Raw genomic sequence first — 14,970 nt, 5'->3', positions numbered from 1 at the left:
AGAAATAAAACGGAGGATTTGCAGTGCATTTTCTTGAATTTAAGTGCGGCCACGTGAAAAATAACTCTCTAAATTCTAATTCTAAATTTTAAGGATGTGTCTTTCAAAAAGCTAATATTGAAAATGTACTGAATTTTTTGTAATGTTTCCATTCTGTTGGATTTTTCTCAGCAGCTTCTAAGTCTGGTGTATTTGATAAAGTAAAAATCCTGTTCTTGCAGGGAATGAGGAATATGATCTGTGTATTTTTGAGTCTATATATGAGTTTATGGTCCTGTGCCTCCCTGCCACTGTTTTATTGCATCCTTGTAACTATATTTGCCTGTAACAAAGGATAGTTACATCTTGCTCCATTAATGTATTCTAGTTTTTTAGTGTTTGCAGAGTATGAATGAAAATGCCCTCAAAACTCCTACACACTAAGTCACTGTGTTTTAATTTAGTTTTATTTTTAAAAGAAAAACTTATTTAAAATTACACTTTTAATAATGTGAGTAGAATTTCACGTTTCATTCTTTTTCATTAGTATTTATAGGTAGAACATTCTCTTGTGCCCTGTAAATGTCCACCAAGATTATATCTCAGTTGTTCATGCAGTCTTCTCAGTTCCAGCTGAACAAATACTGCTTGTTATGTCAAAAGGGTCTTACATTGCTCTGTTTTTCAAAGATGTCAGTTTGCTGTAACACCAAATATTCACAGTATTATTTTTTTGTTGCTTCTACTTCCATGTGGTGCAAATGGGAGTGTGCAGTTTTAATTAAGCAAGCTTTTATGGCTATTTCATCCTGTTTGCAATGCTGAGATTATGAGATTATATAGGGCAATTTGTATTTTTTAAAATAATTTATCACTGATGAATATTGTATTGGTTATCTTATTTCAAATATAACTCACCAAATGATAGGGTCTAGGTTAAAGAAAGCAAACATTGCACATTTTTTGAATTAGGATCATTTTAAAACTGGGTGTAAGAGAATTCATGATGATTTTCATTCTTTCACAAAGCTGATTCAATTGCATAGGATTTAAATCTCTGTAACAAGCTAGTTGATACAATTAAGCAGTTGAATTTTTTTTATTACCAAAATTAGTTTCAGGAAAAGAGCAAAAAGCCTTCATGCAGGAAAAAAAGAAGTCAGCAGCCACGTTTCTACAGGAACCAAAGATCCCAAAAATCCAAACCCTGGGCCCAGCTCTCCAGAACTTCTGTTCCAATGTCTAAATACTTTTTATAAAGTTTAAAAAAAAATTCCAGGGTGGAGGAGACAGGCTGACTGAATTTATTTATTGGCTAAGGGATTCTTTTATGTCAGATAGAAATAGAGGTAGAGGGCTTTTGCAGAGCTTCGGTTAATTACAAACTGATTTTGTCTAATAAATGCCTTAGTCAAATGAGGCTTCTCATGTAGCTATCTACTGTTACCTGCCTGGACTCTTAGATCCACCTGTACAGTGTTGTGAATTGGGGATTTGTAGCATCTTTCTTACAAAGAAAGGCTGAGGAAATTGGGCCTGTTAATACTCGAGATGACTGAGAGGGAGCATCATCAGTGTCTATAAGAATCTGAAGGGAGAGTGTCAGATGATGTTTCCAGGCTCTTCCCAATTGTGCTAAGCAATAGAACAAGAGGCAATGAGCAGAAACTGATGCATGGGAAGTTCCACCTGAATATGAGAAGGAGCTTCTTTACTGGACTGGAACAGATTGCCCGGGGAGGTTCTGGAGTCTCCACTCACTGGACGTGTTCCAGAACTGTCTGGACACAATCCTGTGCTGTGTGTTCTTGTATGACCCTGCTTGAGCAGGGAGGTTGGGCCAGATGACCCACTGTGGTCTCTTCCAGCCTGACCCATTCTGTGATGCTGTGGTCCTGTGAATTAGCAGGTCTATTAGCATGTATTTGATCTCTGACATCTTACACTGGCTGCAGATTTTTCTGTGTAGGAGAAAAGGATTTTCGGTTAGTGAAAGGGCACAACTGGGTCTATAATGTGCATTTTGGCTTGATTTCAGATTTGTATGATGCCTGATAGCAGGAAGTTGCATGTATTTGGGGCCTTTTAAATAGACTACAGTTCATGATGAAAAATTAACTTATCCAATGTTTACCTGACTCAGGGGTTGTGTGGTGCTTGTTTGGTTTAAATTTTCTTTTTAATGAGATGACCTTTTTTTGTTCCAATTCCTGGAATAATTTTCAATGTCTTGTACTTGTTCTAATAATTAAAAGATATTAATCAGGACTAAAAGTAGGAAGTGTTTTGTGTGTATTTCTACTTCGTCTCCCAATGAAAACTGGGGAAACTGCATAAAAGAGGAGTAAATTGGTGGCAAGGCAGGAGATGTGAATGGCTGGGATGTTATGCATTTTGCAGCCCTTAATAATATAGTAATGTACTTTTTCCCTGTGTAGCTGTAAATGACGATGTTAACACGAAACGAGACACTCTCTCTGGAGAACCTACTAGATTCCCTACTCTAAAGCTATTATAAACCCACAAGGGTTTCTTGCATGGTGAAGAGTGTTGAGAGATGTCTGTGATGCAAGTTGCTAACATCTCTTTCAAAGTAAACTTCAGAGGGGAGTTCAGCTTGATTTTAGATGCTTCTAGTGTGGGCATCTGTGGTGAAATTTGAATACTCTTCATAGCCAGTGACAAAAAATAGCCACTTGTAAGGCTCTGCTTCTCTTACGTAATTTAAATATCTTGATACTGAAGATAGATTGGATGTGGCTTTTTTTCCTTCCTGATGTCTGTGAAGGCATACTGCATGATTTAAAAGTGGGTGAGATTAATCCTACAGCTGACCTTGTTCATATACATCACATGCTGGAAATACCCTTGAGAGGAAAACTTCTAAATTCTCTTGTAGTCTCCCAGCTGCAGCACAGAAGTCCCTTACCTACCACAAGTTACATTGTCAACATTGCACTCCTCTGACACCACAGTGGTAAGAGGACAAGGAAAACAGGCTCTGTGGGGCTTCTCTTGTATTCTCTCTGTATTTGAGGAAGTAAACTGGGGGAGGAGTAAGTTGAGACAGCGGACAGCTGCTTTGTTACAGGTTATCCAAATTTAAGTTAGTAGAAAATCACTTCCAAAGCACTAAGGTTATAAAAACCCTCTTAGTCTTTTCTCACATCTTCTTTAAAAGTCTAGACATGACGTATGGTATTTAGAAATGGGTCATAAAATTGGTTCCAGTTGTACCTTTATTGTTTGTAATGGTTGTCTGATTAAGGTACGTTTAATGGAGATCCAGTTTTCAGTGTTGTAAAAAACCCAGTGATTATTTTAGTCTTCTAAAGAAAATGCAATCTCTCTCTAGCTGAGCAGTTCAGTGGCACCAGCTTATTCTTGGCAGCAGGTAGCTTTAGAAAAAAGATAGGAAGAAGTTGGATTGTGTAAATTTTGAAGTCAGAGCTTTTCATCTCTAATGTATAAAATAGAACTGTGAGTGTTTAGGTTATAGTACAGCTGATTTTTTCCCCCATTATAAACTTGCAGGAAACGTCTTGTTACTGGAAAGATTAATTGCCTTTAGTGAGCTGATACTAACATTCTATTATATAAGATACATTATTAAAATTTTAATTTATCTTGCCTATATTTTTTTATTAGAAATTCACAGCAAATTCCTTGCCCCAACAGGAGGAAAATAAAAACTGTATGAGATACACTTCACATGAACAGTGAGACTTCCTTGGCATTTTAGAAGTCAAAAAGAGGCCTACTTGTATTTGATTGCATTTCAGGGTTCTTTTACATCACAAGCTATTTAGATTTGAATGTATCTAAGTTAATCTATTGTAGTGTCATTTGGGTGTGTAGTGCTTTCTGCCTGAGTGCTAGGTGTCCTTTTTGTTTGGATAATGCTGTAGAAGCATCTGCCACCACAGATTTGTCAACAAGGGCATCTTCATGCAGTTATAACTGGCAGCTGACAGCAGGTGTCTTTAGTCAATTTTGTCAGGTCTTTTGTTTATGAGAATAAATAATTTTCCTTTTGTGGAAGAGCAACGTCCGACGTATTTGGTTTTTCAACATGACTGTAAAAATGTTTTAATTGTCTGAAGAAATGTCAAGTACTGTAAGACTAGCATGTTACATGGCAAGACAATGCAGGAAATGTATTTTAAAACAAATGGTTATTTTCTGTCTCTATGGTAAGTGATTTTATAAACACTAAGAGAATAATAAATCCTGTGGTTTTTAAAGTATTAGAAATATTAGTATGTTAAAAATAACATTCAGTGATGCAAAATATGTGCATTGCCTTATTATTGGACCAGGTTTCAGACACTACCTTTCTTGGAGATAAGTGGTGTTGGGACATGATTGCCATGCAACAGTGGCCATTGCAGCAAAATTCCTTCTATGGCTAGAAATAGCCTGTTCTGTGATATCACAGGAATGTCAAGCCACTGAAGACATAGGCAATCAAATGTCTGTCTTATAAATAGAGCTCCAAAATGTTTATTCTAGAAACAGGAAATAGTTATTAAGAAGATAAATTTCATAGGATTTAACTTAATTAAATGGGAAAACAGTTACAAAACCTGAACTATCATTATTCATCCTTTAGAAGGATAAAGGCTTTAGAAATACCTCACGGAATAGACCATTCTTAAAAGTAAATTTTGAAGGTCAAGCAATGAAAAATGCCGAGTACCAAGCTAGTTCTTACAGCAGTGCTGAATTTTGTTCTTTCTGAAGACAGTGACTCAAGAGCATTAGTAAAATTTAAATTTAGTTAAATTTTGTTTTAGAATTCTCAGTGAGAATGTTAAGAGGAAATTCAGTTTTACACTTGAGATTCCTTGACTGTAAACACATCTCAATTTTTTCTTTATACATCTTCCGTTCCTTGCTAATAGTGTTGCACTTTTCTACAATTTTGGAAAATCCTGGAAATCTGATCCAGGAATCATCAAAGCCACTGAAGAACAAAAGAAAAAGGTAAACCAAGAGATATGAACTTCTTCTTCAACAGCTTTCCACCAGCAGATCAGAGTAGTTAGTTTACTATTCAGTACATTACATTTTAATAAGCTGTTTAACAGAAGGTTTAAAATGTTGAAGTCTTCCAGATTTTTTTTAATATTTGGAATGCATTTCAAGTCTTAACTGGTGCAAAATTGCACATTGGTCATTTTGAGTAGCAAAATGAAGTTGTCACTTGAATTTTCAATTTTAAGAGTTTGAAAAGCTATTAAGTGAAAAAGAAAATGCAAAGTTCAGAGTTTTCCTATACTGAAACAAATAGTCCATTATGAGAGGTGTTAGTTAATTTTATGAAAACTTTCCAGACGTTTAAACACCTCTAATTTTCTTTATCTTTGTATCTAAAAATACTAGACTGACAAACATTTCGGGGCCAAAACAGCCAAAAACCCAGGCAGTTTGGGGTGGGCTTTTATTTTGGCATAAATGTCAGAGAAAATATGGGTGATCTAATGATATCTAAGACATTGTATCATTATTAGCATCTCATATTTTTGTTCTAAATTAAGTGCATTGTTTTCAGCAGCCAAACTGAGCATTGAGTAAGCCAAATTATACAAGCAACAAAAGCATTTTGTTTTGTTTTGTTTAAGTTTCCTAGAAGCCAACATTCCACCTAAAATGAACTTTGAGCTTATGCTTCATGGTGATTTGTGAAAAGACCTGTGTGTATCGAGATCAGACCAATTGGAATTACGTCCTAATGTAGGAATGGAAATATAATAACCATTAAAAGGATGTGTAGATGAAATAAATTTTGTATCCTGCAATGTTATAGCTGAGTTCTTAGTCAATGTCCAGATTTGGATTTACTCTGAAAATTACATTTCTGTAATTGCCAGTTTGCCAAAGTAAATTCCCAACTAAATTCTCCTCCTTCAACTGGATTAAGTTAAGAATAGTCAACCATGACACTTTGGATTGGATTCAGCAAATTGCACAAATATGCAGTTTATTTGATCTTCTTGCTTAAGTAGGCAAGTGTAGTTCCAAAAGCCTTGTTGAACTGGGTAGGAATTGCAAAATGCAACTTCTTGAAGCAGATGCATATGGCTGAGAATGTTTTGGATTTCTTACATGGCAGCTAACTGCATGGTAAAATGTTCTTTTACCAGGGGTATGAACCACTGTAGGATGTGTGTTACCTTCATGCAGTGTAGCACTTCCTAACATTTTCAGAATGTGTCTTCAAGTATTTAATGCTGAGTTAGCCTTTAGCTTTGAAATAACTAAGAAATTTCTTTTCATTTCAGATGACCATGTTAAGTATGTTTAGAAATGTGTAATAAGCAACAATTTCAAATGTTTGTTGGTTTGGTATGTCATGTCCTTTCTTCTGTGTTACAAAATAACCCAAGTCACTCTTAAAGCAAGTGAAGGAATAAGTAAAGAAAAATTTCCTATAGTTCAAAAGAATAGAAGGTAGACAAAGGTTTACAAAGCACAGTGATGTGAACCTGCGTCTGCACAAGGCGTACATTTAAAAGCTGTTCATCTGCTCTTGTTCAGTTGTGTTCTCCTGAGGTTTGGGATTTTGCTTTTGGACAATACTGAACTCCAGTGTTGAGTGTCAGACCATAAACATTCCTTTCTGCATCCTTTCATTGGTCTGTAGTGTAGTGTTATACTCCCAGTGAAATCAGAGGGACTAATTATGAAATTGTCCAGGGTGTCAAAAGTCACACCAGCAGCACTGGAATCACAGTAGGTGACTAGGAATAAGTATAAACTAGAATTAATTTAGAAGTAAATATGCATATTGGTTTAATAAAGTAGATTCCAAATCAGTTTCATCTGAATTGAATTTGTTCCTGTGTGTAGAAAGTAACGAAAATAAAGGGCTCACAGCCACAGGTCTGAAAATGCTTGTCACCATTTGTTTATATGCTAAATTCTAGTTTTTATTTTTCCTGCAGACAATAGTAGAACTTGCAGAGACAGGAAGTCTGGACCTCAGTATATTCTGCAGTACCTGCTTGGTAGTATATTTTTAATCAATTTCACTTTCCATGATTTTCTTCCTGTAATGCTAAGCTAAAATTAGTGTTCCTGTAATTAACACATATTCGACCTTATTATTGCAGTTTCAAAGGTAGAATCTATTTGTACTATTTAATCTAAGCAGTCTTTTCAATACATAATATGTACACAAAAAAATAATACAACAGTGAGAGGAAAAAATTATTACTGTGGAAATAACTTGCCAGTGTCAAAATTCAAGTATCTAGTATGTCTACTAGGTTGGTTGGTTATACACCTAGCAAGTCATAAAAATCACACGACATTCCACTACCTCCATAGCTCGCAGTAAAATTATGTTGTGCTTCTAGTAAAATATTTCCAAAACCAAGTGTGTTTCTGTATCTGGCAATAATCAGGAGCGGAGGGAAATCTTAATTTTTGTAAAGCAAATATAACATGCTTTTTCTTTGGAAATTAACTAGCAAATAAAAAATGCTCAAGCATATCAGTGTTAACACTGCAAAGCTGTGGTGTTTGTGGAACATGAATGATGTTTGTATCTCCAAATTTGAAGTTGGAAAATTACATACAGATGTGGCACCTTAAAAATTATGTGTGTGCATATATATACACACTATGTATCTCAGACCACTTCTTTCAAAACATAACCTTTCAAGAAAAATTTTTGGGAGTAATTTAGCATTTTAAGTTCCATTGAATTCTGCTTGTTGAATCATATTTCTGTCTTTAGAAAATGACCTGAAAAGTTCATTTTAGAGCTCAGTTATGAATGATACAGAATCATGGAACTCAAGCTCATTCTATATTTTCATTGTTAAAAGCTGATATGAAGCTGGTTGCTGTGCAAAGCTCAGTAGCTGGAGGTGATAGAAGAACTTCGTATGAAAAAAATAATTCTTTGTATAAGAAAAATAATGTAAAAATCGTTTCAGTGCAGTTGTAAGGATGTTTGTGTTGAACAGTATGTAGATTAAGCTAAATAGCTAGGATTGCCTTAAGAATTAGTTTCAGGTTTGAAGTTCTCAGAGGAATTAACAATATCACAGTCAATTTACATTTAAATTGAGGGTTTGTGTTTTCTTCTATTTAAAATATATCAGGATAACCTGCCTTTCTAAACTAATGTTTCTTATCCTTTACAGATACGGAAGCCAGTGAGGTCCAAGCACTGCGGTGTTTGCAATCGATGTATAGCGAAGTTCGATCACCACTGCCCCTGGGTGGGGAACTGTGTAGGTGAGTCATTTGCTAAACTGCTCTGCAAGGCTTTGCCTGTTCTCATTGCATGGTGGAAGTGACTTGGCTTCCTAAGAAAAGCTTTTCAATATTGACCTTAAACCTTGTTCGACATGTGATTCTCTGCATTATTCTCATTTGTATTGTCTGCTATATACCCATCCTCAAAATTATTGTGTGGCTAATTCAGTTTGCTACATATGTATTTTTATTGACATAAAGTTTAGTAATGAAAAGATGCAAACCTTAACTGCTGAAAAGGCATGTGCCAATTCCACAACCGATTATTATCCATTACATAAGATGAAAATTCCTATTTTGACCAATAATATTCAGTAACTAACTGGTAAAGTATGCGTATTTAAAATTGTTATGATTATAGAAATTAGATACAGAATGACTTCCTATTGAGGTATTCTCCTCTTTTTGACTATCCAGGTTGTCTTTTGTTCTCCCCAGTGATTATGAAGTGAATGGATATAGAACAGAAATAATGTCTCTAAATGCTGCTATTCCCAGTCATACTTTCTGAGAAACTTATTTGAAAACCATTATTATTATTATTATCTCAGCTAGGAAATGAGTGCACCTTGCTTCTCATGTTTAATATTTTAGGACACAAGCAGAGGTAACTTTGGTCGTGGAGAGGAATTAAGAGCTGGGTTCACTGACAGTCAGCGGTTCATAAATGCTTCATTGTAGTCCATTCAAATAGATACAATAATGAACAATCAGAGTCATTTGGTCTGAAAATCAAGAGTAAAATAGTCGATCCTGGCATTTAAATTGGAATAGAACATCTCTAAAGTCTCATTGAGATCAACTTATATCACCCCCTTCTGTTTTATGTTTCCTGAAGGTGTTAGTATCTGAGGTATTTTTGATTTATGTTTTAGATGTTTTACAATGAAAAACTAAGAAATTTTCATTTCAGACAGGCAGGGGAGCATGGGCTCAGATTTTGCAAGAGTATGTGTTTTTTACTGAGGAGTACGTGTCAATGGGACAGAAAGATCCAGTATTTTAATCAATAACTGGAAAAAAAAAATAGGGGAGAAAAGACCTTATTTGTGTGTATTGAAAGAGTCTGTGAGTGATGGGATTAGGGTAGCTGGGGGAAATGGTTTTTAAGTGACAGTGATGATGGAAAAGTAGAATCTGTCTTTTAGTGATTGTGTCCAGAGTGGGGTAACTGGAGGTAAAAAGTAAACATTAGAGCCCTTGACAGTATGCTGGGAAAAAGTATTAGAAATCGTAGTATGGGAGCTGGAGCTGAACCACAGGGAGTGGTGGTCTGAACAACCTTATATGGCTTCTCTGTCTCACATTGGTACGTGGTCACTCTAAGCAGTGGGATTGCAAAACAGAATCCATTCTTAAAACAGCATCTGTGGTATGTTTGCCAAAAAGGGAAACATGAATCATGCCTTTCTGGAAAGGTGGAATTTGGATGTGTGTGGAATGTGTCAAAAGGATAAGAATGTTGCTAAAGATAGGACTGAGGAATCTTGTAAGAGTGTTTACAGACACTACAAAATAAGTCCTTTGGGGATAAAACTTGGCACATAAAGAGACTTAGAATATTTTACCATTTTGAAGAGATTGACAAAAAGTGGAGACTATTTGAAAAATAAATAAATTGGCAACTAGGGCAAATTGTTTTCCTCAAGATTTTAATTAAAATACAGCAAGCAAGTCTCTAGAAGTGATTATATTTATCTTCTAAATAAAGTATCAAAATAGTATTATGGTTTTTTTACAGTTTTTTTTTTATTTTAACTGCAGAGGGTGACTCCATTCCTGCCAGTCCCGGAGGAAACTGTAGAGCACAGAACTGTGTTTTGCCTAATCTTATTCAAAATACAGTATCTCCAGTTTCTTTTTCCACTGATTTTTCTTTTAAACTGCAATCAAGATTGTACTATTTCATTTATAGTTTTAAATGCTACACCCCTGTTTTTACCTCACATGTATGGATTTCCTGTTAGGCAAAATTTGGTTTAGTGTCATTAAAGGTGTTTCTGAAAGAAGCATCCCATCAGATGCCTCTCAGATGGACTTCTGGGCCACTGTTTACCCTCTGTGTTCTTTATAGAATGTCTTTTATGAAACTTAACAATTCTAAAAATTAGAATGCAAATGAAAGTGATACCTTAGGAACATTCCCAACACTTTCTCATATGCCCTTAGGTGATTGAAGACAATATTACAACATAATTCTGTTATTTCACCAACTTGTTTGCTTTTCAAGGGAGAGTATTATGTTTAGTCTAGCTTGTGTTATATGTATGTTTTTCCTCATCTCTTATTTATACAGTCTTTCAGCTCACTTGGTAAAAGCACTTGATTATTTTCTGCCTCCAGAGGATGCTCTTGTTTTGGCAGGGAAAACATTTGACGTAATAAGAAGTAAATGCTGTGCTGGTAAAGATGACCGCCAAATCTTTTGTAGCCCATTATCATCTCTGTGGGTTTAGTTTACAGCCTGGAGCTGTTGGAAGGTTGCAACACTGGGCATATTTTACAAACAGAGCAAAGGCTGAGTACTTCGGAATTATGATGTACTCTCATAAAAGGCATATTTTTAGCTCTACTACTATTAAAATAGATCAGTCTTTTAGTAACTTAATTTGCTTGCATTGGAATTCTGTCTAAAGCAGAGTCGTTTTTATCCCATTCATTGTTACAGTTAGGTTCTTAGGCCTTGTCTGTTCAGTTACAGGTATTTGTTTTACAAGTTTTACTAGATATTTTATTTTTAGCTAGCTTCATCAAGCAACCCAATATAAGATCTGAGTTAGCTTATTATCAAGGAAGGTTGTACATTTGTTGATATTTCTGTTACTTTCAAGAAAGTGAACTCTGCAGTTTGATAGTTTTTTAGTGGCTTTAAAAAAAACAACTTATGTGTAATTCCTGACTGTTAAGGGCTCTGCAACAGCTGTCACCAACATTGCTCTAAATATTGTCTATCAATAATTTCATTAGTTCATGAAAGAACTTACAAATGAATTAGTGAATTGCTGTTGTAACATGACAGAAAATTAAAGAGAAATTGCTTTGTTGTCTGAGAAATAAAAGAAAAATCATAAGTAAACCAGCTAATTTCACTGTCTTGAAGTTATAATGGCTTAGTATTGCAGAATAATGTTTCTGTGTACAATAATAAACAGTACTTCTAAGCAAGCAGTTAAACTTCCTGATATAATGTTGTCTTTCTGCTGCTGAAAATCTTGTAATTTGGTCCCTGTTGTGCAACTTTAGGAGCAGGGAACCATCGCTATTTTATGGGATACCTGTTCTTCCTGCTTTTTATGATCTGCTGGATGATCTATGGATGTATCTCTTGTGAGTAAATGTGATATTTTGTCTTTTTCTTTTAAATTGCTTTTAAATACTTTATCTCCTCATATGGATTTTTATAGATCTTTTCCTTATCAGAGTTTTGGATATTTTTATCCTGGAATTGAACTACACATTAATATTTGACTATATTGGGTATTTTAATTTAGAAGATGTTTTTCTTGTCCTAGATCTTTTCTTTCTTCATAGAGAACTATGTGCATATGTCACATATTCAAGGAGTTGGAAAAAGAAGAGAGAGCAAGCAAAGCTCTGCTGGCACTTGTCATTTTCTTATTTAATTTGACACATTCTAATGTGGGCATTATATGTACAATAAACAACCCTTAAATCTTCCATATATAATATTTGGCTTTTTTTTTTTTTTTTTCTCTAGACTGGGGTTTCCATTGTGAGACAAGTTACACAAAGGATGGATTTTGGACCTACGTTACACAGATTGCAACCTGTTCTCCATGGATGTTTTGGATGTTTCTAAACAGTGTGTTTCACTTCATGTGGGTGGCTGTGTTACTCATGTGTCAGATGTATCAGGTATGGAACAGCACTTCATTCATAATGCTGTGTCTTGGGAGTGACATAAGAATATCAAATTGTTCTGTCACTTAAATTTTCATGTTCATTGTTCTAGACCAAGTGTTTAATCTCTCAGCCTTTCTGGCAGGCATCTGCTGTCTCTCAGTATTAGGCATCATTCAGTTCTAATTCATATGACCTTTTTTTTTTTGCGCAAGAGGTTAAAATACCTACCTCCTGCTTTCCTTTCTCAGTATGACAAAAAAGTAAAACAGACCAGAAAAAGGCAATAAAGACTAATACAGGATAAGAGCTGTAGGGCCAACTTATAATAACACTGTATGTTATTAACAGAAAGGGAGTGGTAGCTTTAAAGAGGATGCAATAATTTTGTACGTTGTTTCAGTGTGAGTTGAGGCCATATTATTGTACTCTAATCTGATCAAACCCAAGTTTTCTTTATCGTTTCTAAGGAAAGAAAAGTCATACTGAAAATCCTTGAAGTATGACTTGTCATTCATGAACCATGAGACTTATCTTTCCAGAAAGATTTCCTGGAAATAGAAATTATCTCTAAATCTTAGGTAAAACTTTTTACTAAGTTTAAATTTTGTCCTGTTTTCACAATATTCATTACTTACAGCAAGTATCAATTTCAAAATCTTATGGTTTGTGTTTGCTCCTGATAATTTCCCCAGTCAAAAACTCATTTGTCAAAAGAAGGACTTTAAACCAGTACATTTGGTCCTTTTTCAGTCTGTCTTGTGCAGTCATTGGTTGCATGTTTTTATGTGAGCTAAATTATTTATTCTTCCTGTCTTAAGATATCTTGCTTGGGTATCACAACAAATGAAAGAATGAATGCAAGAAGATACAAGCACTTTAAAGTTACAACCACATCTATTGAAAGCCCATTCAAGTAAGTTTTGAAACATATACGAATTTCTTATTTGTGTAGTCTTGCATACATTTGAATCATGTTGCTCATTGAAACAGAACACACTTAAATACTTTCAGAGTGTTTTCTCTATCTGGAGTGCTGAATCTTGTCAGCTATTTTCACAGTCACACATTCTATCCAGTTAAAGGAAATGATTAATGTCTTGTAGTGTAGGGTGCATAAACATAGAAAAGAATGCTTTCCAGCAGTGGTTGTATTTCACTGTAGAGTTGACGGGGAAATAAATATCCTCTGTATAAAGCAGATGTTCAAACCAGAGATAGTTGCTTACTGCAGCATGTCTATGTTGACCTGGACATTTATTTCCACACTGGGCACTTTCTCCTGAGTGATACTTACTATGCTATTGAATTTGCTGTGTGCAGTAGCTCCCATTTCTCTCTGCTTTGAGAAAAAAGGCTTCACTTTCTTCCTATTCATGAGGAAGAGCATGGCCAAAGCTATTTATGGGGAAGGGAGCAGGATGTCCCTGGAACTGAAATGGATGTTGCATGGGTGAGAGCAAGCTGTTGCGTACAGGTTTGGGGCATCAGTATATAAAAGGGTAGGTTGGGATTCTGGTTCCTGTTGTGATGAGGGTGCAAGGTGAAAGATGGGGGCTCGGGGATGAAATAGCACTGAGATGGGAATACAGGGTCATGGAGCAGCTTGTGGAGCCAAAACAGGACATAAATGAAGGCATGAAGCTGGTATATTGATGGGTTGAGAGCATGTCAGAAAAAGAAAAAAGCACATCTCATGCTGCTGCATATGCTGTGTCTCCTGTGGGAGTTGCTTCTCTTTCTGGTGCCACTCAGGGTAAAGGAGATGGGAATTGTGATCAGGAGCAGTCAGCATGGATTCACACAATCCTGTGCAAATTGCTCTAGGATGACCCTGATTGAACCAGGCACTCACTGTGGTCCCTTTCAGCCTTGCCCATTCCATGATTCTGTTATATAGCAGATGGATTTCTGTGCTAGAAATTTGTGTGGTCTTTTTTTAATATCTCTTCATACAAAACTTGTAGTGAGAAGCAGACAAGGATCTCTATGTAGTTGCAGTGTTTCTACAGATTAGAATTGTAACAAAACCAGATAATTACTTTGCCTGGAAAACACAGGGTGGTGCACAGGATAGGAAAAAAGTGCTAGTTTGATCCCAAATTACTGTCACATTTACAAACCATTTTAACTGAAATAGCTGCTATTATAAAAATTACTCCTGAAAATAACACCAGATGTCTGAAATAACTGACTTAGCATCACCTGTCACATGAAGCACTGACATCAAATAGTTTAATCTCCTTTTTGCTTAGACCTGCTCTCACATATATCATTACATGAGCTTCTCTTCCAGAAAACTGTGATCTGTTCAGCCCATGTCTAATGAAGTTAAAAACCCCCAACATGTTGGGAGTTTTTATGTAGGTTTCTAAAGTATTTCCCAGTCAATTGATTCAGCCACAGAAAGTGCTTGAATAGTTCATTTAATTCAGATAATGCTTTCCTAATTTTGTGTTGTCAAAGGACCTGGTTGATCCTAGACCTGCCACTGGTGAACCAGTATGTATGCAGAAACAGATCTCAATAAATATGGAAATTATTCAAGGAAGACATTCACTTCATGCTGGGTTTTTTTGCATCCCCCTGTACAATGCAACTGATCTGGATCTGAACTACCAGGTTGTGCTACATGGTGGTGGACTGCTAAAAACATATTTTGGTAGATAGTGGATGAAAGTTGATGTCTTGATTATGCCCAAGGATCCAACATTCACCAGTGTGGTGACCACTTCTTATTTCAGAGCTTGCTCAACAACTGCTTATCAAGTACAAGAATAATTCTGAACAGAGTTGGTTTTCTGCAGTTAGAAACTTTAAGGGTGAAGAATCAAATTTGTAGGTAGGGAAAAGATTATG

At 35.6% G+C, this 14,970-nt stretch overlaps 1 protein-coding gene across 1 annotated transcript in view; it reads left to right on the top strand.

Annotated features, from left to right (window-relative positions):
- The window catches only part of ZDHHC17 (zinc finger DHHC-type palmitoyltransferase 17), a 78,665-nt gene that overhangs the window by 60,505 nt on the left and 3,190 nt on the right, over positions 1-14,970 (top strand). Inside the window, exons 11-16 of the mRNA XM_063396423.1 lie at positions 4,843-4,965; positions 6,927-6,989; positions 8,136-8,229; positions 11,494-11,577; positions 11,969-12,126; positions 12,933-13,027. Of these exons, the coding sequence (XP_063252493.1) occupies positions 4,843-4,965; positions 6,927-6,989; positions 8,136-8,229; positions 11,494-11,577; positions 11,969-12,126; positions 12,933-13,027 (617 nt within the window). The remainder of the gene's footprint in view (positions 1-4,842; positions 4,966-6,926; positions 6,990-8,135; positions 8,230-11,493; positions 11,578-11,968; positions 12,127-12,932; positions 13,028-14,970) is intronic.

This window comes from Prinia subflava, chromosome 4 (assembly GCF_021018805.1).
Source record: "Prinia subflava isolate CZ2003 ecotype Zambia chromosome 4, Cam_Psub_1.2, whole genome shotgun sequence".
In the NCBI taxonomy this organism is placed as follows: Eukaryota; Metazoa; Chordata; class Aves; order Passeriformes; family Cisticolidae; genus Prinia; species Prinia subflava.
The sequence above is the reverse complement of the archived record's forward strand: the minus strand, read 5'-3'. Positions and strand labels throughout refer to the sequence as shown.